General features: G+C 37.9%; 3 protein-coding genes, 1 non-coding gene and 1 pseudogene across 4 annotated transcripts; 3 read left to right on the top strand and 2 right to left on the bottom strand.

Moving 5' to 3' along the window:
* The first annotated feature begins 992 nt into the window (after nucleotides 1-992).
* On the top strand, nucleotides 993-6,911 carry LOC119998316 (eukaryotic translation initiation factor 3 subunit C-like). Its single transcript, XM_038845616.1, has 4 exons — nucleotides 993-1,075; nucleotides 1,795-1,862; nucleotides 1,954-3,738; nucleotides 5,702-6,911. The coding sequence occupies exons 2-4, from the start codon at nucleotides 1,839-1,841 to the stop codon at nucleotides 6,644-6,646; spliced, it is 2,754 nt and encodes a 917-aa protein (XP_038701544.1). The 5' UTR covers nucleotides 993-1,075; nucleotides 1,795-1,838; the 3' UTR covers nucleotides 6,647-6,911.
* Nucleotides 6,912-8,227: 1,316 nt separating this feature from the next.
* On the top strand, nucleotides 8,228-11,057 carry LOC119998905 (mediator of RNA polymerase II transcription subunit 7a-like). The gene is made up of 6 exons (XM_038846380.1): nucleotides 8,228-8,388; nucleotides 8,658-8,814; nucleotides 8,986-9,055; nucleotides 9,628-9,794; nucleotides 9,870-9,943; nucleotides 10,711-11,057. The coding sequence occupies exons 2-6, from the start codon at nucleotides 8,680-8,682 to the stop codon at nucleotides 10,772-10,774; spliced, it is 510 nt and encodes a 169-aa protein (XP_038702308.1). The 5' UTR covers nucleotides 8,228-8,388; nucleotides 8,658-8,679; the 3' UTR covers nucleotides 10,775-11,057.
* Nucleotides 11,058-11,540: 483 nt separating this feature from the next.
* TRNAG-UCC lies at nucleotides 11,541-11,612 on the bottom strand. The gene has a single exon. It is a non-coding gene; the product is annotated as a tRNA-Gly (tRNA).
* A 235-nt stretch (nucleotides 11,613-11,847) lies between these two features.
* LOC119999128 lies at nucleotides 11,848-14,497 on the bottom strand (annotated as a pseudogene).
* Nucleotides 14,498-16,714: 2,217 nt separating this feature from the next.
* On the top strand, nucleotides 16,715-21,095 carry LOC119999038 (lipid phosphate phosphatase delta-like). The gene is made up of 8 exons (XM_038846531.1): nucleotides 16,715-17,129; nucleotides 17,234-17,329; nucleotides 17,445-17,519; nucleotides 17,611-17,741; nucleotides 18,328-18,431; nucleotides 18,519-18,647; nucleotides 19,235-19,350; nucleotides 20,361-21,095. Exons 1-8 carry the CDS (start codon nucleotides 16,968-16,970, stop codon nucleotides 20,769-20,771), a joined length of 1,224 nt encoding a protein of 407 aa, XP_038702459.1. The 5' UTR covers nucleotides 16,715-16,967; the 3' UTR covers nucleotides 20,772-21,095.
* The last annotated feature ends 974 nt before the right edge of the window (nucleotides 21,096-22,069 follow it).

Here is a 22,069-nt window from a genome sequence, read left to right as displayed (position 1 = left end):
TTTATTGACACGCTAAACATTTTTTATCACTGCAGCTCACATCACCTCACTATATAGTAATTCGCCTCGCCTCAACCCACCGCTGGAGGTTAAAACAAAACACACTCTCAAACGAACACATTCTATCGATAGTCTTTCCATCAATTTCAAACTCTTATCTAGTTCTTATTCAAAATATGTATTAGTCAATATTCAATGTTCAATAGTTTACGTTCAACACTCCTTAACTTACGAGTCACAATCCAATCCTTTTCAACCGATTTTCAAGTCTACCCATGGCTTTCAATTGGAATTTTCTGAGTGATTCCCTTATATTGAGTGGGGGAATTCCTTTCATGTCTTACTGAATTTCCTCAAGGGAAAGGGACTTGGTCGTCTCTTGATATATACTAATAAGTAAACGATTTTTTGTTAAATTAAACCTGGTAACCAAGTTCAAGTATTATTTTTGGTGACACAAACTGGTGAATGTTACACTAATTCCATGAGGAAATTATTGGATTGGGAGAGCTTGACAAAGGGAATGCGTAAAGTGAATAAGTGAAAATTTACCTTTTTATAGTCATGCCTAAGTTGGGCGTAAATCACATATGGGGAGACCCGCACGTACTGTTTTAGCTTAATTATGTTCACGCAAGTCTGACGACTCACGTTTAGATGCATATCAGATGTGTAAAGGATAAATTTGTACAGTGTCATTTCACGGTTAATAAAAGAGCATGATTTTAACTACATATATTTAATTCTCTTTACAGAAATTATGTTGGGCTACTTTGGACTATTTTGGTTTGGGCCATTGTTGGGCTAGCCTGTCCGAAACCAGTCACCAGCTTAACAGCTTCACATAGAGAATTAGCGACCATCTAAGAGGGCCTGACAGTAGTAACAGATAAGAAGGAGCCCATCATTATTGGGCCTTTATGTCGGTTAGGGCACAGCCCAGTCACGATCCGTTTGACGCGAACGTAAGAATTCGACTGGCAGCTAGCAAAACCCCTATCTTACACTATCAGCAAGGGCTTGTTCATCGTACCCAGGTCTCTTACCGCCATCGTCGACCTGTGATTGCTTCCAGGTACTCTATAGCCTTCGCTTTTACTGTTTAAAGGTTCGATTCGTCCTGGATTTCAATAAAGATTTGAAAATTGGATAAAACGAATCCTCGACGACGGCGTCGCGTAATAAATCCTGATCCCCAGGCCTCCCGATCTTCTCAACCGACTAAGTTACTATGTTTTTTGTTCTCATGAACGCCTTCCGTTACCATTTAGTTTTTTGAACTTAGGACTGGTAAGGACGCATAAGGCTTCAGTTTTCCGTGCTATGGGTTTTGGTTAGTTCGATTTTTTGGGTCAAATAATCCAGATACGGAGGATGTCAGGGGATGTCTAATGTCCAGAGGTGCCCTTAATTTCACGATTCTTGACGTGTTTTTCATACCAATTTCGTCCGCTATTTGTTTTTTTTTTCTTTCTCAGAGCAACTGAGGCTTGTTTTGTGTTAAGAATGTTAGTGAGGGTTTGTCTTCCTTCCGAATTATGCATAACTCTTACCAATTTTTCTAATGGCAATTAGTAATTATATTGGCATCTCTTCATTGGAGTTCACATCTAAAACTAAATGGGAAATTAATAATTTCTATTGCACTGCCTATGTTGTTAGCCTGCGGTGGAATTTTGTTTTTATGCTGTCTGCTGATGTAGTATAGGAGATACACTGGCAAGCAACTTGTTGTTTATTTAAGACCCTTTCTTTTGTCTCTTACGTTATAGTCTTCGTCATGTTAATATGCAGATACTTGGTGCGTCTGACTCGTTGCATTTAGCAGACTCAATAAGATGGCATCACGTTTCTGGACTCAGGTTGGCAGCTAGCAATTGATATAAATGTTTTGTTGTATCCATCAGGCCCTTGACTGATATCTGATTTATAATTTCTTTTTGTTGTTTATAGGGCAGTGACACTGAGGAGGAGGAGGAAGAGAGTGATTATGAAGATGAGGTTGAAAATGTGGGTGGTGGAGATTCTACCACCGAAGCTGCTGGAAGCAGGTACCTCCAAGCAAATGCTAGTGATAGCGATGACTCGGATGGCCAAAAGCGAGTTGTCAGGTCTGCAAAAGACAAACGTTTTGAAGAGCTGTCAGCAACTGTTGACCAGATGAAGAATGCCATGAAGATCAATGACTGGGTTAGTCTTCAAGAGAGCTTTGACAAAATAAATAAGCAACTTGAGAAAGTAATGCGGGTCACAGAATCTGAGAAGGTCCCCCCTCTTTATATCAAGGTTCTTGTGATGCTTGAGGATTTCTTGGGTCAGGCTTTGGCAAATAAGGATGCAAAGAAGAAGATGAGTAGTAGTAATGCTAAGGCCTTGAATTCAATGAAACAGAAACTGAAGAAAAATAATAAGCAATACGAGGATTTAATTAATAGGTATAGGGAGGATCCCGAGAGTGAGGAAGAGAAGGATGAGGATGAGGAGTCGGAAGACGAAGAAGAGTTGGATTCGGAGTTTGAAGAGGATCCTTCAAAGATTGCTTCAGAGGCAGATGAGGAGGATGATGATGAGCGTCGAGATAATCAATTTGAAGCAGATGCAGGCTGGGAGAAGATGCTGAGCAAGAAAGATAAGATCATGGATAAGCAATTTATGAAGGATCCCAGTGAAATTTCTTGGGATATAGTTAATAAGAAATTCAAAGAGATTGTTGCTGCTCGTGGTCGGAAGGGAACGGGAAAGTTTGAGCTTGTTGAGCAGCTAACCTTCTTGACAAAGGTTGCGAAGACCCCTGCACAGAAGCTGGAGATCCTTTTTAGTGTTGTTTCTGTGCAGTTTGATGTTAATCCGGGTCTTAGCGGACACATGCCAATCAATGTGTGGAAGAAGTGCGTCCAAAATATGCTTGTTATACTTGACATTCTGAACGTATATCCTAACATCACAGTGGATGACATGGTGGAACCCGATGAGAATGAAACTCAGAAGGGGGCTGACTATGATGGGCAGATTCGTGTATGGGGAAATTTGGCGGCCTTCTTAGAGAGAATAGATAATGAGTTTTTCAAGAGCTTGCAATGCATTGATCCACACACACGGGATTATGGGGAAAGACTACGGGATGAACCTATGTTTTTAGTACTTGCCCAGAATGTCCAAATTTATTTAGAGGGCAAAGGGGATTACAAAGCTGCAGCAAAAGTGGCATTGAAACGGGTTGAGCTTGTCTATTATAAACCCCAGGAGGTTTACGACGCAATGAGGAAATTGGCTGAGCAGACTGAAGATGGAGATGATGAAAATGCAGTTGAGGAAACCAGGGGTCGCTCAGCTTTTGTTGTTGTTCCTGAAGTTGTTCCTCGCAAGCCTACCTTTCCTGAGAATAGCAGGGCAATGATGGATATTCTAGTTTCTCTCATCTACCAATTTGGAGATGAGCGAACTAAAGCTCGTGCAATGCTTTGTGATATATATCACCATGCTCTCTTGAATGAGTTCTCCACATCCCGTGATTTACTACTTATGAGTCACTTGCAGGACAATATACAACATATGGACATTCCGACGCAGATACTCTTTAACAGGGCTATGGCATTGCTTGGTCTATGCGCGTATCGTGTTGGACTAATAACCGAGGCACATGGTTGCCTTTCTGAACTTTATTCAGGTGGAAGGGTAAAGGAATTGCTTGCACAGGGTGTCTCGCAAAGTCGATATCATGAGAAGACTCCTGAACAGGTACTGATATGTGTTCTGTTTATTTGGTTCTTGCATGTTTTCAATCTTAATTTGCATTGTCTGTTTATTTATTTCAGAGCGCAAGTTTATATGTCTATTCCACGTAGAAGTTTGGTCTATTTTATGGTTCAAGAGGCCATAAATTACCTTCTATGAGCTCATTAATTTTTTATTTTTACCATCTTCCCATGTTTATTTATCTTGGCTGTAGGAAGTGCAAACTTAGGCACTGCAATAGTGCAATCCATGATTCAATATTGGATGGAATTCAGTACTTCATATGGATTAAGAATACAACTTGAGTGCTTGGATTTGGATTTTAAAATTTGAAAAGATTAAAGATCATTTCAAGTTATTTTTTCTTCTGTGCTTTTAGCGGTCATTAGACTTATTACTCAGCTTCTTTGGGAAGGATGATGAATTTTGTGTCTACAGATGCTTCAAGAAAGTCGCGTAAAGTAGTGGTATCAGGGAGGATTTTTTCCCCCCAAATTAGGATTTTATATCTAGCATGGAATTTCTTTTTCTGGTCAAAAAATAAATTGCTTGAATGGTTGCATATTCGTGTTTTTGCAACATTCAGGTTCATAATTTTCCATTCAGCACACTTTGGTGCCTTAATAAAGGCAGGGGGCAAGGAAAGACAAAAGAAAAGGAAAAAGAACTGAGACATGCTTAGATTGAGTATATGATTTTTTGTCTAGTGGTGTACCTTAACTGCCTGGAGAAGCATACAATAAAGAGGTGATACTTCTATAGCAGAGGATGGCTAAGGGTACGGGTGAAAAATGAGAGAGATTCAGTTCGCTTCACCTCGGGATACATCCAATGATGCACGAGAATAAGATTCCCATTTCTGGAACTCTAGAGAACTAAACAAGGCCTGCTTTTCTGCTCTTCAGTATGGTTACCCATTCACATCCCAAATGAATAATTGCGTTTACCAAATCTCTTATTATCTGGGAGAATGTACGTAAACATGCTTCGTAGAGCGACTCTATGACAAATTATGTTTGCAATTTTGATGCATGGATTTATAATGTTCTTTATGCATGTTTGATATAAATTGTGCCAGCTTATGTGGTGATTTACCAAAAAAAATTTTTTTGTAGCTAAGGCTTCTTAGGTTGTTACTGACATCAAAGTTACCATCCAAAGGATATTTGATCCTCAAACATTGTGAGGATTTCTTTTAGAGCTGGCAAACAATCTCCCATTAATGTGGAATATAGAGGAAATGTACTTATGTCTGCTGAATGATCAGGTTCAGAACCCGATAGTTGATATTGAACTATATATCTATTGAAATTATTCTTATTGTAAATGAATTGACACTCTGTACTCAGAGGTCGGATGTATTTTCCTTGCTCTAGGAATTCATTATCGATAAGGTTGAGTACTTGCCGGCGACGAAGTCTAGTTGATGCACTACTTGTATGTTTATTATATTCTATTTCTCTGCTAGCTTGTGTGTAGTGAGATTGGAAATGACAATTATGGTTGCGTCGTTGTGTTTCTCACCTGTCCCTTTAATCTTTTTGTACTGCAGTGCTTTGACTTTGATTGTTTATGCGACTATGTTGCATTTAAGTCTCATTCTCTAGCTTCTATTTTAAGTGGTGGTATGGAAGTTCTTTTGAAACTCTTTTTTTTTTCTTTCTTTTTCCTGAGGTCAAATTATTTTCCCAAGGCTTCATTTTTTTTTTGTAATTTTATCTTTGCTACTTTGAAAAAGTGTTTTGCAGTGAACTTAGCTATTGTGGGTAGAAGATATATTATATATGCGACAAAATCCAACGTCGTTGATGGTATATATCTTAAACATCAGCGTTGCTGAGTTAGCACAAACTTTTGTACCTTCATGGCTGAATGATCCGACCTTTTCTTTTGCCATCAGTATTAGCCTAGCTTTTGTTTTATGAACGTCCATGAAACATTTGTTGTTTGGAATGATAATAAACAGGAAAGGCTTGAAAGGAGACGACAGATGCCATACCACATGCACATCAATCTTGAGCTCCTGGAAGCTGTTCATTTGAGTTGTGCTATGCTGCTTGAGGTTCCCAACATGGCCGCCAACACCCATGATGTTAAGCGTAAGGTCATTAGCAAGACATTCAGGAGGTTGCTTGAGGTAAGTGAGAGGCAAACTTTCACTGCTCCCCCCGAAAATGTTAGGGACCATGTAATGGCTGCCACTAGGGCCCTTCGCAAAGGAGACTTTCAGACGGCCTTTGATGTTATAAAGTCCCTAGATGTCTGGAAGCTGCTCAGGGATCAAGAAAGCATTCTTGAGATGCTGAAGGCCAAGATTAAGGAAGAGGCTTTGAGAACCTATCTGTTTACCTTCTCCTCGTCCTATGTTTCACTTGGCTTGGATCAGCTCACCAAAATGTTTGACCTCTCAGAGGCTCATACTCACAGTATTATTAGCAAGATGATGATTAACGAGGAGCTATTTGCAAGTTGGGACCAGCCAACCCGCTGCGTTGTTTTCCATGGTGTTGAGCACACAAGGTTACAGGCCCTTGTTTTCCATTTGACTGAGAAGCTGTCAGTTTTTGCCGAAACCAATGAAAGGGCAGCTGAAGCACGGACAGGGATGGGTGGGTTGGATCTGCCTCCAAGGCGGAGGGAGGATACAGGTGTTACAGGTGGCAGATGGCAAGACAACTACTCCTCCACTCAGGGAAGACAAGGTACCGCCACTTCACGTTCTGGATATAATGTTGTAGGTGGTAGATCATTGGCAGCTGGCCAAGGTGGAGGTGGCTATTCAAGAGTCCGCGCTGGCCAATTGGGAGGTCCAGGAAGGAGTGGTTATCAACATGGTTCATCCGTACGTGGATCACGGATGGATGCATCGACGCGCAGCATGGTTAGTCTTAACAGTGGGATGCGAGCTTAAGAATTTTTAGTAACATTAACATTTTTGTTTCAGTTTGCACCGAAATTGAACTGTATCAATCCAGAATTTTCATTGTACTTTTCATCATTTGAATTATTTTAGAGGCCTTTGGAAGTTCTGAACTGAATTTTGAGCTTCAAAGGTACTTTTGTTTCTTGAGTCCCAAGTATTGTGGTGGGAGTTCACTTTAGCATGAGTTATTGGTCCGTCATGTAATCACATCCCTCATTCATGCAATTCATTGGTCTATAGCCACAATGGACGACATGATCGGAAAGCTTTGCAGGAGCATCAAATTTCATGTCACAGTGAAAGGCATTTTTGAAGTCCTAAAACATTCTTGAGAAAAGTTTGTGCTATTGCTTCCCTACGGTCGAGAAACCAAAAACCATCCATCTCCATCTATTGTACAAAATCATCTATTTTGTCTTCTCTCTTTTCACTCATAACCATCTTGGGTATGATATCATAAGAAGGGTTAGATGTTTCTACTTCTGGATCACCTTCCAAAACAACATATTCTGCATTCTCACCTGATGATAAGGTAAGTTGGGTCAAAGCTTAGGATAAAAGAGGACATAAAGAAAGACATTTTTGAAGTCTTAACATTATTGAGAAAAGTTTGCGCTATTACTTCCTTACGGTCGAGAAAAAACCATTTCTCTCCATGTGTCGTACAAAATCATTTATTTTGTCTTCTCAGGAATAATCCGTTAGGGGCATGTGGCAGGATCTAATTGAGCACGTCAACAAGTTGACTGTGACATATTTGATGAGTTATGGATTGGTTGATGAAATACTACATATATCATGCATAAAACAAATTATTGTCTTGGTTTTATCAAAAAAAAACAAATTATTGTCTTGGATTTATGGATTACTCGGTTAAATTGGCAAAGCACAGCAATCTACCGAACTAACCGAACAAAATATGTAAAATTACACAAGTATCCTTATTTGGGCTGATATGGTACGCGGCCCAGATCCCGATGGAAGAAGCGAGTATTGTTGGGCCGACTTAAAACCCGAATTAGGAACCAGTGAACCAAATGGACTGGACTAATATTGGGCCAAAGCAAAGCCCCGGCCTCATTGCTTGATACTTCAATCGGACAATTGGCAGTAAGAGCACTTTAGATAACTTAATTGTAAAAAGGTCATGAACATTTTTAAAATTGTAAAAAAGTGTAATTTAAGGGTAATTTGGTCATCTCACTTAAGATATTTTTTAGTTTATACCTATAATACCCTCCTCTTTCTTCTTCTTCTTCTTCTTCTCCCTCCAACTATCCAACTCTAGTGTGTCATCTCTTTCTCTCATTCTTCTCTACTAAAAGTTATCTCCTTCTTTCTCTCCTCCTTCTTCTTCTTCTTCTGGTTCTCGATCTGGTTCTTCGTTGTCTTCTTCTCCGTTTTTGGCCGAGTTTCTCCTCTCTTCATCTCCTTCTTCGTCGTTGCTCAATCTGGACTGCGTCGAGTTGCTCTGCTTCGTTTTTGACAGATCTGGACTATGCTTCGTTGTTCCATCTGGGTTGTGCTTTGTTTTTTTGCAGATCTAGTGTACCGACCTCCAAAAGTCCCTATTTCAATTTTCAGGTGTGGTCGCTCATGGATGCCGAATCACTGGTTCTTTTTCGCTGAAATCCTGTTTCCTCTCTCAAATCTCCACCCATATTATCGTCTCATCTGTATTTCAGCAATCGCCGCCGACCAGTTCATACCCCTTCCGCGTCTTCTATTAGGTATTTTTTTTTTCTCCTTCTCTTTCCATGTCTTCAATCAGTTCCCTCTCTCTTTAATCTTTGGGTTTGTGTTTGGTTTGGTTGGGTGCGGATGGTTAATTTCTTGTGATGGGTATTCTGAAGGAAACAGTGAACTAGTTGACTAAGGCTTCAATGCATTTTAATTGTAATGGGTATTGAAAAAGAGGAATTTTGGTCAAGTTCGATAGCTTTATGAGCCATTATTTTACTTGTTTCGATTGTACTAAAATTGGAATTCTGTTCTGTAGGTTTGGTTAAGAAGGTTTGGTAATGGCAACAGCTTCATATCCGCCTCCACCACCTTACTACCGTCTCTACAAGGATTACTTAGAAAACCCCAAATCAGCTTCTGAGCCTCCTCCTGCTATTGAAGGCACCTATGTTTGCTTTGGGGCCAATTACACTGTGAGGCCTCACTCTGTGAACATGATATTGTGATATTTAATTCCTGTACTTTTTTATTCCTACTTTTTATACTTTCTAATACATGAATTATGAAATCTATTGGATTGCTCAGTTTGTAGTTTAATGATTTTATAGTCTGATCTGTGTTTTTTTTTTCTTTCTTTTGAGTAGACTGATGATGTGTTACCAACCTTGGAAGAGCAGGGAGTGCGTCAGTTGTATTCTAAAGGACCCAATATTGGTATGTTTAGCTGCTAATTTTCTTGTTCATGGAAGTAGTTCTTAGGTAATCACTGCCATAGTGACGTAATATGCAGGCTAGTAAGGTTGCATAGAAGTTGGAGCATAAAAACTGGAAAAGGAAAATAAAAAATGACCCTCAATTCTTTGGGTCAAATTATTTTTCCTTCTTTAAGGGCTAGATGTAACTGCGCTTGATGGAAGAGAATTTGATGCTGTATCCTCTATTTCGAGAAGAAGTTAGACAATGGAGAGGAAACGATGAGATTTATCATCTTCATGAACCCAAAATTTTTTAGTTGTGTGGTGGGAGTTAATTACTTCATTCTATCGAGTATGTTTTTCATTTCTGGCTACCATGAAGCCATAGTAAATTAGTAATACTCTTTTTTGAATTTGGAAAAGAAACCTTTTGTTTCATACTTTCATGGTACTTTCTCCAAATTTCCTGAAGTACTTTTAGGCATAGGAAAATTTTGGTTGTCCTTTTTAGGCTGGCACTTTTTTTTCCTTCTTATTAATGGTGTTTTTCTTCAGATTCTAATTGCTTATATTTTGACAAATTTGAAGTAGATTTCAAGAAAGAACTGAGGTCACTTAACAGAGAACTGCAGCTGCATATTTTGGAGCTTGCTGATGTTCTTGTTGAAAGACCGTCACAATATGCTAGAAGAGTGGAAGAGATATCCCTTATATTCAAGAATTTGCATCACCTCCTTAATTCATTGCGTCCCCATCAGGTAGGTTTTTTTTTTTTTGGTTTTCCAAACACCCTGGTCCTTGTTGAATGCATTCATGTGCATTTTTCCCAACAGGCTAGAGCAACACTAATTCACATACTCGAGCTTCAGATACAACGTCGTAAACAGGCTGTGGAGGATATTAAGAGGTAAGGAAGTTCTGCTAAATATTTTTTGATTTGGAAGGCATTTGAATTGAGGGTTTTATAGTTATTTGTTATTTCTAAAAATATCTGGTAATCTATACTTAGCAGTTCTATTTACCATAACAGACAATTTAACATTAATGCTTGAGTTTATTGTTATCGGGCGATTGAAGTATTATGCATTTTGATTCGGTGTGGAATAGTCATAACTTGAGACTGACCCTTTTACCTGTAAATGTGGGCCTAATTCTGAGAAGCTATGGTGCCAGTAGTTTCTTCACGTGATTATGATGCTATTGCTTTGCAGTACAAGGTGATGTTTTTCCTCTATCATAGCATGGAATACACACATAGGGCAAATTACACTTTGAAAGTCTGTTGACCTATGTGCAACCAACCAGAGATAAGAGCTAAAGACGAGGAAGTGAAGTTTCTATATACATTTAACATTTATTTTGAGAACAAACTTTCAGGGGCTTGCGTGAACTGATTTTAGGAGGTCATGTAGTAGAATAAGAAGGGTTTGCTTCATTTTCTTTCCTGCGTTCTGCTTTAACATCGTTGTCTCATTGACACCCTTGATTAGCCCTACGATCATGATTTAAATTGTCCCGATGAATCAGGGAGAACACATATCTTTGCGCTAGAGATGATTGTCCATCAATCAATCGTTTGCTACCCATTAAGTTATTTAGATTAATACTGTGATCATGCCTCTTAATTGTGGCATTGGGCTTATATTTCCTTCTCTTTTCTTTGTTCTTGTGTAGGAGGAGAGAAGAAGCACAGAAGCTTCACAAGGAGTCCCTTGGTACCTTAGATGGGCACTACTAGCCCCCTTAATCTTGGTGTGAATCCCATCCTGTGGAGATTTGGGAGGAAAAACTTTGCAGCTGCAAGCCTGCAACCAAGCATTCAAATACATTAATTAATGTTCTAGTATTTAATTGAAGCATGTATATCCATACGGGAGAATTAATGGTCGGCTTATTCGTGTTTCCCACCTTCGGACCACCATGAGAATTTTCAATCGTGGGATTTCAGCCGTGGGCTGGGACAAGAAAACTCGCATAAAAGGAGGAAAAAAATAACACTAGCGAGGTCCTTCATTGTTGGGTCTATTTGGCTTCCCAGAATCCAGCAATGTGGTCATTGAGCACGTGCAACGGTGCATTTTTCTTGACCCATGGAGCACTTTTGCTGGTCCAATTGACTCAAAAGTGCACCACAATGGTGTATTTTTCTTGCTCCAAATTTGCTGAGACCAACAGGGGGAATGAAGTTTGTCATGCCCCTATGTTTGCTCTCTACATCAAAATCAATATTGTGCCCCATATCAATTACACTAAAAATAAAGTCAGTAATTTTGTCACATCGGTAAAACAAGTGTTCTAATACATTTTGTCGTCTTCAACAAAAAAATTATCATTGTAAATGTATTATTGGGCCATTCATCATGTATTTTAATATACTTTATTGTGTCCCTAACAAAAAAAAATTACCATTGGGAGTGCATTATTGGGCCATCTGTATTGTCTAAGAAATTTAGAAGCCCAAGGATCAAATTAAGCCCATTATCCTATCCCAAAAAGTCAAAAAATGCGTCTGCCGGGAGTCGAACCCGGGTCTATTGCTTGGAAGGCAATTATCCTAACCGTTGGACTACAGACGCTTCATGCTCAATTGGCTTCCGTTATTTAAAATGCGACAAAACAATGACTAAAAAAATACATTGTCCAACTTACTAAAGGGCAGTTCAGTTCTACTTATAGAAGTTTAAACTTTAGAGGTGGGATTTATAAATGACAGCTTTGTACCTTATTAGGAAATATCTGTCAAATGTAAAATTATATTCAAATAAAGCAATAAAAAAAAAAAAAAAAACAAGTAGCAATCACTAGAACACAAGTAGATGTTTCTATGTCGAGGGAAAAAAAAGTAAAAAATAGAGGATATACTTAGCAGGTTAACCTTCTCTTCCCTTCATGACATGCCTTCTTAGGCCTGGAATGTGGACATTTGTGATGTAATCTCTCCAATCTATGCTTCCAACATCAAATCCAAACCTCTTCTTCTCTTCTTCACACATGCTTTCCATTAATCCCTGTGTGTTGCTATTGTCAAACCTCCCACCATAAAGTGTATGGTTTATAAATATCAGCCAAATACTTGGCTTGCTCCACTGATCTTCTGCATATAGACTCAAGCTTCTGAGATAGCTTAAGGTTTGAGTTTGAAGAAGCTAATGCTGCCGATCGAGTTTTTCCGATAGCATCTCTCTGTAGATGTGCAGAAAATTCTTCCATTGTGTTGAAGAGTTTCATGGATGGAACTTGTATTGGCCTCCCCTTGTTGTCCAAACATGGGTAAGAGTTATAGTGATCATAGAGTAGCCTGGCCAAGTCCTTGAAAACCAATGGATTTACGACGGATGAGGCAATCTGGTAGATATCGATGTCAGGTTTGGGAGCAACTCCATGTCTTGCCATGGCTGCCAATGTTGCATTGACAACCATATCTGCAGGTACCTACAGCAGAAGAGAATCAACTCTTCACATGCCTCAACCATTAAAAAAAACAGCTTTAACCCATTGAGTACTTACTACATCAAGTACTCCATTTGGATCTACTAGAAAACCTGTGAGCTGCCCTTTTCCATAGTACAACACTATTGGATCCATCATCCTGAGAGAAGAAAGAGGGCCGGCTCGTGGATGATCACAAAGTTAACTTAAGTTCAAAAGAATTGCATTGTGCAGATAGTAACATAATTAATCAGCAGAACAAGTTCTTATACTAATACCTATTTCCTTCCATCCATCCTGGAAATGGCTCTTTGTAAGTGCTCTCAATAACGCTCGGTCGGATTATGACAACCGGAACATCTCCTCTCATGTTATCAATCATCATTTCTCCCATAGCCTTTGTGAACACATAAGTATCTTGCCATCCAAACTTTCTCGCCCTGTTTGAGTTCTAATCATATAAGCATATCATCAAAAGCCTTAGATTAATCCACAGAAGACCATAAGGAGAAGGGCACATCATCACCTTACCAAACCTAGTTGTTTCATTTTGTGAACCATTTCATTGTCCTTGAATGTTTCCTTGATATTTAAAGCAAGCTTTATTTCATTCTCAATGTCCAAAGTATCCAGGAATCTTGTCTCAGTTTCTATACCATCTCCCTTACAGAAGGGCCTTTCCATAATTTGTCCTTGTCTCTGCCCATTGACATAAGCTGTACAAAAAGGACAATGCATCAAACTTTTAGTAGAATGAACAAACACACTCTTATCATCATTTTCCTGGCTGCATACCTGTTGATACTTGCAAGAACAGCTTTAGTTTTTTGCATTTCTTTGCAAAGTTTATGAGATGACAAGGCCCCCTTGTGTTTATATCAATAGCTACATCATATCTGCAATTTCACAACACAATTATATATCACAGAACAACTAAATATTGTACTCTAGTGGTAATAATTAAAGGGGTGATCAATGACCTTTCATCAAAGGTTGTATTAGCAGCAGAATTTACAATTATATCTGCTTCTTTTGCAATCAAGGAAGCCGAATGTTCTTCCAACCCAAGATTTGATTCACATACATTTCCTAGAACCGGAACCAGTTTGCTTAACATGAAAGCTTGGTAGGACTTTCCATATACTTGTCTGAGACACTGGAAAAGCTCTGCATTTATGACCTATACAAACACAAGCATAGCTAGATAGATATATATAAAGTTTATATATATTTTTTAAAATGTGTCATGATAGATGACATACTTCATTTTTCAATCTTTCCATTGCAGCTTCTCTGTCTTTTGCCTTGACTAAGAGAAAGATCTTGCCCACATCAGACTTGGTCCGTAAAATCTTCTCTATAAGGACTGGATTTATTTTAAGCATGATCAATATGTTGTTACATTGGCATAGTTATTAGATATATTGAAAATACAGAGAATGTAAACATACATGAAAACAAACCAAAAAAATGTACCTTTCCCTCTAAGAAACTTGACAATTCCAATACCCTCATGCAACTTCACTAAAGAAGTGGTTGGTCCAGCATAAGGCACCAAATCCTTTACTGAAATCTCTTGCTGGCCCTTCCCATTTGTAGTTAAAACTAAGCTCCCTGCCTCCATTAGAGCAGCACCATGATCAGCGCCGATCGAAGAAACGTTTACAGGCTTTGTCACCTTCTTCCCAACTTGACAATGTACACAACTCTTCTTTCTCCTCAACAACCATCGGTCTCCCTCATCGGAGATTCTAACATATTTGTACAGTGCAACTGAGGGAGAAGTGAGGAACAAAGCCCCCATCAAGGTGAAGAAGAAAGTGAAAGGAAAGTAGCACAAATCAAAGTGTATTGCAGTTAAAGAAATGGTTGGCCTGGAACAAGAGGAGAAAAAAAAAGGCAGTAAACTTACGAAGTTGTATAAGATAAGAGATGGGTTTTGGTTTGGTTATACAGGGAAAGAATGTGTGATTGATTTAAGGGAAAAGGAGATAAGAGTTAGGTTTATTTGTTTTAAGGCAGTTTTAGTACAAGAGAGGCTTTATACGTATAAAGGCTCTCTTTTTGCCTCCTATTCACAACTGCCACAAAGGGCTAATATGGCGGGAGTTCCTTTTATTCACTCACTTAATTAATAATTCTTGGACAGATAATTCAGTTTTTAACTTTTAAAAAAAAATTGCAGGGGATGAAAGGGTGTTGAAACTTGTTAAGGTGTAGGAACCACGGAGGAAATAGAGCAGTTGGTTATGTCCATGGGGTTAGGGCGGATGTTAAGGTCGAGAGCTTGAATTAGCTAAGAGTATTTCTATGGGGTTTTCCTAGTGTCATGGGCTTTCAGTCCACTTCAGGGAGGGGTTAGCAGCCCCGTTTTCACCCGCATGACTTCAGCCTAGTATAATATGTAGGCAGTATGGTGAGAGCTGTTTTGACGGCCAAAGATTTACACTTATCAGCTGTGATTTATCAGTTAAAAAAAAAGTAGTGTAGTAGTACAGGATTGCTATAGGCCTATGACCGGATTACGTAAGAACTTGATCCCACACATACACAAAAATAATGCAGACTTGGAATATACATAAATACAATGAACAATAAATCTTACTGGGTCATTTCAACAAACATCAGGTGAACACAACACATCTTCACCCACTGTTAGTCCAACTGAAGCCCGAATACGAACCAAGACCATCTCCCATCAGATTTAAGAATATTGCTTAGCGATACACTTCGTAGCATTCCCCTCAAAACCACCACCCCTCTCTCCTCCTTTGATTCCAACGATCGCATCGATATTTTTAGCAGACTCTTCGTTTTTTAGAATTTTAGTGGCTCGAGACGTGACTGAAACTGTCCTTGGTGATATGCACCAGCTGTTGCAGGTTCGGCCTTTTTGTTGCTTCGGTCGGGCCTTTTACCCATCGGCAGCACTAGGTATCCCTAACAAATTCAACCATAATCAATCATTACAAGTAATTAGACAACGTAATAACGAAATTCAATGTAATTAGATAAGGTAATACTATTATACCGTTTATGGAAGAAATTGTTAGGAATATATAAAGTTTTTGTTTAACCATCTTCATACACATCAGTATTGAGGTAGTAGGGTAGCCGCTATTTGCACACGAATTTGAGCTCTCTGTACACATATTTTAAAACATTTAAATTTACTAAAAATCTTATTTGAAATTACCTTAGAACTTGTTCACTCTTTACCCATATTTTTCTCTCAATACGATCAAATGAAATCAAACAAGTTTTGCTGAGCCTGATTCTCAAGTTGCTGCTGATGGTTCAGAGGCGATGAATAGCATGGTGAACCCACCCATGGCTTTGTTGAACACCGATAGTACGCCATTCATTCTAGCAAATAATCGGTTTCGAGTCAGACAACAGTACGCGTTTACCAAACGTTTATGTGTGGACCCCTAATTCGGATTGGATTTTAGACATATTTAATTGTAGGGGCAGAGCCATAAATTTATGTGAGGGTTGGAAAATTTTTTAGGGTTATTTATGCCTTCGAAATTATGAAAAATAACACAAAAATTATATAATAGCGATAAGTAATAATTGGAAATCAATTTATAAATGTCTCGATGATTTTTCATATTTTGAAATCGTTTCATGATGACTTCATTTGGAATAGTATCAAAAACATATTTTTCAATGTACACAACTAAACTATCATTTAACCATTGATCGACAATTCGATTCTAAAGTCGATTCTTGACAATCTTCATTGGAGAAAATGCTCTCTCTATTGGGGTTACTTATGCCCATTCGTGCTACACGAGAGGTTGAGAGAAGGGAAAGGTTGGGTTGGATTGGATTGGACTGGGCAAGCATACTAGTGTGGGCAAAAAATAAAATCTAAGGTGGGCAAAATGGGCTAAAAGCTTAAATAAATACCTATGAAAAAAATAAAAATAAAAAATTGAGGGTGAACAACATACCTCCGCGTCTGCTTAATTGAAAAAATTCGGGTTGATTTTAATTCGGACAAGTAAATCGAACAATAACCTAACTCGGATTAAGGTTTTCACAAAATTTATGTATTTAGTCCTGGATCCGGATTTTAACCGGATAAGTTTTTATATTTGGACGCATATTTCGAATACATAATTTATATCCAAATTTAATTTAATCAAAATCGGACAAATTCAATCATTCAAACCTAACAGAGTTTTGCCACTTACTGCACCAAACATATTCCGACTGTGCGTCGGTGGTCTCCATTTTTGCTATTTTTTTACTATTTCGTACTCAAAGCCCTCTCCTTTTCTTGGAATGGTCATACCGAGTTTCTGACTTGACTCTTCTCTGCTGAGTATGGCAGCCAAATATTATCTCCATTAAAAAAAATAGAAATTATAACTTCCTCCTTCCTCGGTCCAAGTTCTGCCAATAGTTTCTTTCCAGTTTTCTGTGGGATTCCCGTGTAATTTTTCTTTCTTTGTTCCCTCTCCTTTGAGGAGGGAGGAGGGAGAGAGAGATTGATGGAGAGCACAGCAGCGTGGCAAGGGGTGGCTCTATGTGGGTTTGCGTCATGGATTGTGACGTCTTCATGTCTCAATGTGACCCCGAAGCTTAGATCGTTGGTGCAACCTTGGGTGGAGCACCGAGTCATCGCTGAGACTCCCCTCATAATTCAGATCCAGGTTTCAATCCAAAATTCACTAATGTAGATGATGCCCCGGTTTTCATTCTTGTTTAATTCTATATGTTTCTAACTTTTTGGGTATTGTTTTGGTGGATTTTGCAGAAATACCGATTTACAGTACTGGATGCTCTCTTCTCTGGGTTGTCCTGTATTGTTTCTGTGCCATTTTACACAGCTTTTCTTCCTTTGCTCTTCTGGGTAGGATTCTATGTCGTCATTTTGTTTGTGTAACGGTCAGGGATGTGCCTTTGTTGTAATCAAATGATTAGCTGTTTATGGATTTTAATTGAGTGCCTATTCGGTAATCTTGTAGAGTGGGCATGGAAAATTAGCTCGACAAATGACTCTTTTGATGGTTTTCTGTGATTATTTAGGCAACTGTGTAAAGGTAATTGCTAAATTCATCAATGTATTTATGGAAAGTATGATGTCTTAAAGGCTAAAGTTTACCTATCTATTTGGCATTTTATGTGTTCTAGGACGTAATATCAGCTCCTAGACCCAGTAGCCCACCAGTTAGGAGAGTAGCTGCCACAAAAGATGAGGAAGAGAACGCGTTGGAATATGGTTTACCTTCTTCCCACACCCTGAACACAGTTTGCTTATCCGGGTACTGATATTTCTTCCTCAGTAACATGTTTCCTTGCATGGTTTTTGTGACTGGGGGGTACAAGGGAAATTGTGGGCTGTAGTTGTTTATGCTGTCAGGGTGATTCCAGTATAAAACTGCAGGCATGCATTGGAGTATTGGACTTGAGATGTTATGCAGCTTCAGGGTTATTAATTATCCTAGGCTTGCAGCTTGCTCAGGGGGCATTGGAACCAAGATTTATGCAATACTGGTCTCTAGGTGGGCTTCATACTCACGTGGAGGCTGGTTATTTTTTTCCCCTGAAGTATACTCTAGTTGTTTTACCACTCGGAAGTAATTAGGATGAGTGTAAATAGACTTTACCATCTTCCCGTATACTGCTTTAAAAACATCTGCAGCTGCTTAAATAAGGGAATTATCATTATGTTAGAGTGTTTTTGGTAAGGTGAAGATGTTGCTACGTACCTTAAATTTGTAAGAAAAAAAATTTAACCTTGAATTTTTAAGATTAGTTTGTGTATATTTACCAGCTATTGCATCGCACCTTAAACTTTAAGATCACTTTTGTATTCATTACCAACTTCTCTTGAATTGGATTTTCTAGGTATCTTTTGCACTACGTGCTATCGTATTCGCAAAATGAAGATGCCTTGGTCACTTTTGCTGGAATTTTTCTAGTTTCCTTTCTTGTGGGCCTCATTGGTTTTGGTAAGTTCTTATATTATATAGTTTACAGAACTGTTAGCTTCTTTGTTATAGGCTCTCCAACTAATTTTTTTTTTAATTCCTTGTTAGGGAGAATCTATCTAGGCATGCACAGTTTGATCGATATCATAGGTGGTCTTGCTCTTGGGTTGGTGACGATTCCATTTTGGCTTTCAATTCATGATTTTGTTGACAGTTTTATAGTATCTGGACAAAACGGTATGCACATTTATTTTTAGTTCTCTCTTTCTTTGATGCTTCTGATATTTTTATGGAGTAGCGATACATGTGTGATGCATTTTGTTTCAAATTCAAATCCCAACGGCCACCACCCTTAGGTGATAATGATAACTCTTTCTCCTCTGCCTTTCTCTTGTTAGCTCACTTACATACATGAATTTGTACAAATTTAAGTACTAATGGGACGGAAACAAAAAGCTTTTGAAATCAGGGATCACCACTTGACCTTAAGGAAGGCTCTTTGCAAAATTGATTCCAGTGCCCTAATTAACTGCTACAATAGGGTGGGAGAAAATACTTTATCCAACCACCCTTTTATCTTGAATTGTGGATGTTAAAATGATTTATTAGTTTTGTAGTTAATCATAGCATTTTAACACAGTTCGAGACTCACTGCAATTGAAGTTGAGGGTCAATTTATTAATGATTTGCCTTTGTTGATGCAAGGTTTTGTTTTATGTAAGGTGGTATCTGTTTTGTATTTATGGTATTTTACTGTTTCAAAAATAAACGATGATACAATGGGAGAATTTCTGTTTACTCTTGAATGAACTGTTATGTTGCAGTTACAACCTTCTGGACTCTCCTAAGCTTCTTGTTGCTCTTTGCTTATCCGACTCCTGAGTTTCCAACTCCAAGCTTTGAGTACCATACGGCCTTCAATGGTGTTGGATTGGGAATTGTAAGTAATTATTCAATCATTTACAATAAGTATGAAGCTTGCGATGCATTTGAGGGATTCTTTGGTGTCTGAAAAATAATGACTGTTGTAAAGTGGTAGTATGGTATATGTACATCAAAGAATGGTAATATGGTATTTGTCATGGAAGTGATGGAAGCTTTGTTTTTAAAAACTTCTTAGTAGCTCTGAATCTTTTGAAAAGTAAATCACGGGCAGAATGTGTAAGGATACTTAGTGGAAGGAAACGAAAGGAAAACGTTTGAAGATTCTAGAGAGTGGGGATTATGATTTATTAAATTTTGTTTAATTTTTATGACCAAAAATAAACTGCATCTGATAGCGTAAGTGAGAGGATTAGCCACACTTGTCTGTAATCTTTAAACGAAGAAGCCGGTTTGAAAGTTGATTTTTCTAGACTTACAGTTACTTTTTTACCAATTTAAGGCTTCACTTGGGATGATTTAATTCTCAAATCTTTTGTATGCCTCATTGGTTTAATTCTGCTGTTGAAGACGTGCTAACTTATGTTGCTAATAGGATTGGAGCTCACCCTGAACTGATCACGAATTTTCTTGTCATATTCTTTATTTCGTGAATGGATATTCTATTTTCCGTTGCTGAAAGGGTGTTGGTTCTGAGTTCATGACCTTAAGATGTGGTATACCCTTATAGAAGTGGTAGTGTGATAGCTGCTAAAAGACAGAAAGTGGTAGAATGATCAAAAGCTCCGTTCCTGATTAATAACTTTTAAAACCATCCCGGAACTGCTGTCCAATTTTTGTTTTCAGTGTCTTGTTCTATTTTTCTGAATTTTTTAGAGGTATCTTCTGCTACTTTTTCATCCTTTAATTGAGTATGGTGACTGTTATACGTATTGACACATTTAAATATTACTCCAAGCACACGTTTTTCCTCCTTGTTCATGGAAATTTCATGTTCATTGGAGGGGGTGGTGATGGAAAATTTTTCTTTGCATGGAATAACCAACTGAATTGGCAATTTTTTTGCAGGTGGCTGGGGTCCAGCAAACATATCACCAATACCACCACGAAGCCATTCCACGCATATTTACACCTGAACTTACGATTCCTGCCTTCATTGGAAGAATGCTTGTAGGAATACCAACTATACTCGCTGCAAAGTTCTGTAGCAAAGCTCTGGCTAAATGGATTCTTCCGGTAGTTTCTAACACCTTGGGCATTCCTATTAAATCACCAAGCTACATCCCCGCGTTGAATGGATCTGTTACTGGTAAAAAAACGGATGAGATAAAGCAATCGAGTTATCTCCGGAAGATGTTCTTTTTCTCCCACCAGGACTCCTTTGATGTCGATACTGGGATTCGATTCATTCAGTATGCTGGCCTTGCTTGGGCTGTAGTAGATCTTGTTCCAACCTTCTTCTCTTACTTGAGGTTGTGATGGTTCACCAAGCTATATAATAGAATATATGCCTTTTTTTTTGGTATGTATATAATAGAATATGCCGTTACCATGTTGAAATTCAAAGTCCGCCTAACTTCTCCCCCTCGGATTGTCCTCCCATCACGTGATGGGAGTGTTAGAATATGAGGAAAAAATGATGTGAAATGCCCCCGACCTAACAATATTTTGTTGGATTGAATGACAAAGTAATGAATCATAAGAGGTGCGCCTTTTTTCCTATACTACTAGCTCAAGCAACACACTGTACGCGGAACTAGTCACCATTGAATCAGTATTTTTAGCCAAAGGCATTGAGCAATATAGGCAAGGAAGACCAGACATGGAGTATATAAGTAATTTTATTTTTTTTCCCACCCCCAAGTCCCATAGTTTCTTGCTGTTTTGAGCCTAGATGGTTTTTATTTGATATCATAAATAATTTATTTTATTTTAATATAATTATTTCAATTTCATATTTTCATTATACTGATTTTTGCAATCCGAATTCACGATCCTAATTATATATTGTTTTATTTTAAACAAATTCAAATTGAGCTCAACCCTAAAATTTTTAAAGTCCTAACAAAATTTGTACCAAAATTGACAATTTAACAAATCAATCCTTATGGTCATGGGACATATCATCATATGACAAAAATTTGTGTATGTGGGTTTAACAATCCGAGTTTAAACTTATATCGGATGTCTAAAATACAAACTTATATGATGTTTTTCTCGGTTATTAAAACTAAAAAAACTAGATCCAATATTAATTCGAATATTGATCATTTATAATTTAAAATATTAATACATTGCATAACAAACGTTTCAATAGTAAAAGATACGATTGTATTACATATTTAAATCTGAGATTTTTATTTTTGAAAAAAAGGGAGTTGATTAGGGCAATTTTCATGTCCGATTAGGCATTTTAAGTTTTGTTACAAAAGCAGGAGAACCAAAAACACCAAAATAGGAAAAAAAAATATAAAAAAAAAAGTCATTGGATCTCCGTCTCAAGATATAGAGAACCTTTCGTGGAGAGAAAGAACATGTACATGTACTTACCATTTACTGCTAGACTAACCAGATAAATAAATAAATTTAAATCAAAACATTCATAAAGATCAAACAGATAAGTTTTTTTTTTTTTTGACAAATTAGAGATTTAATAATAATTAATATGTGTAAGTAAACAAATATCTTGATAAAATATATACATAATTTATATTACATGGAGCGAGTTGAATTTGGACATACTCGTATCCATACTCATATCCACATCTGACGACCAA

Source organism: Tripterygium wilfordii, chromosome 5 (genome assembly GCF_013401445.1).
Source record: "Tripterygium wilfordii isolate XIE 37 chromosome 5, ASM1340144v1, whole genome shotgun sequence".
Lineage (NCBI taxonomy): Eukaryota > Viridiplantae > Streptophyta > Magnoliopsida > Celastrales > Celastraceae > Tripterygium > Tripterygium wilfordii.
The sequence above is the reverse complement of the archived record's forward strand: the minus strand, read 5'-3'. Positions and strand labels throughout refer to the sequence as shown.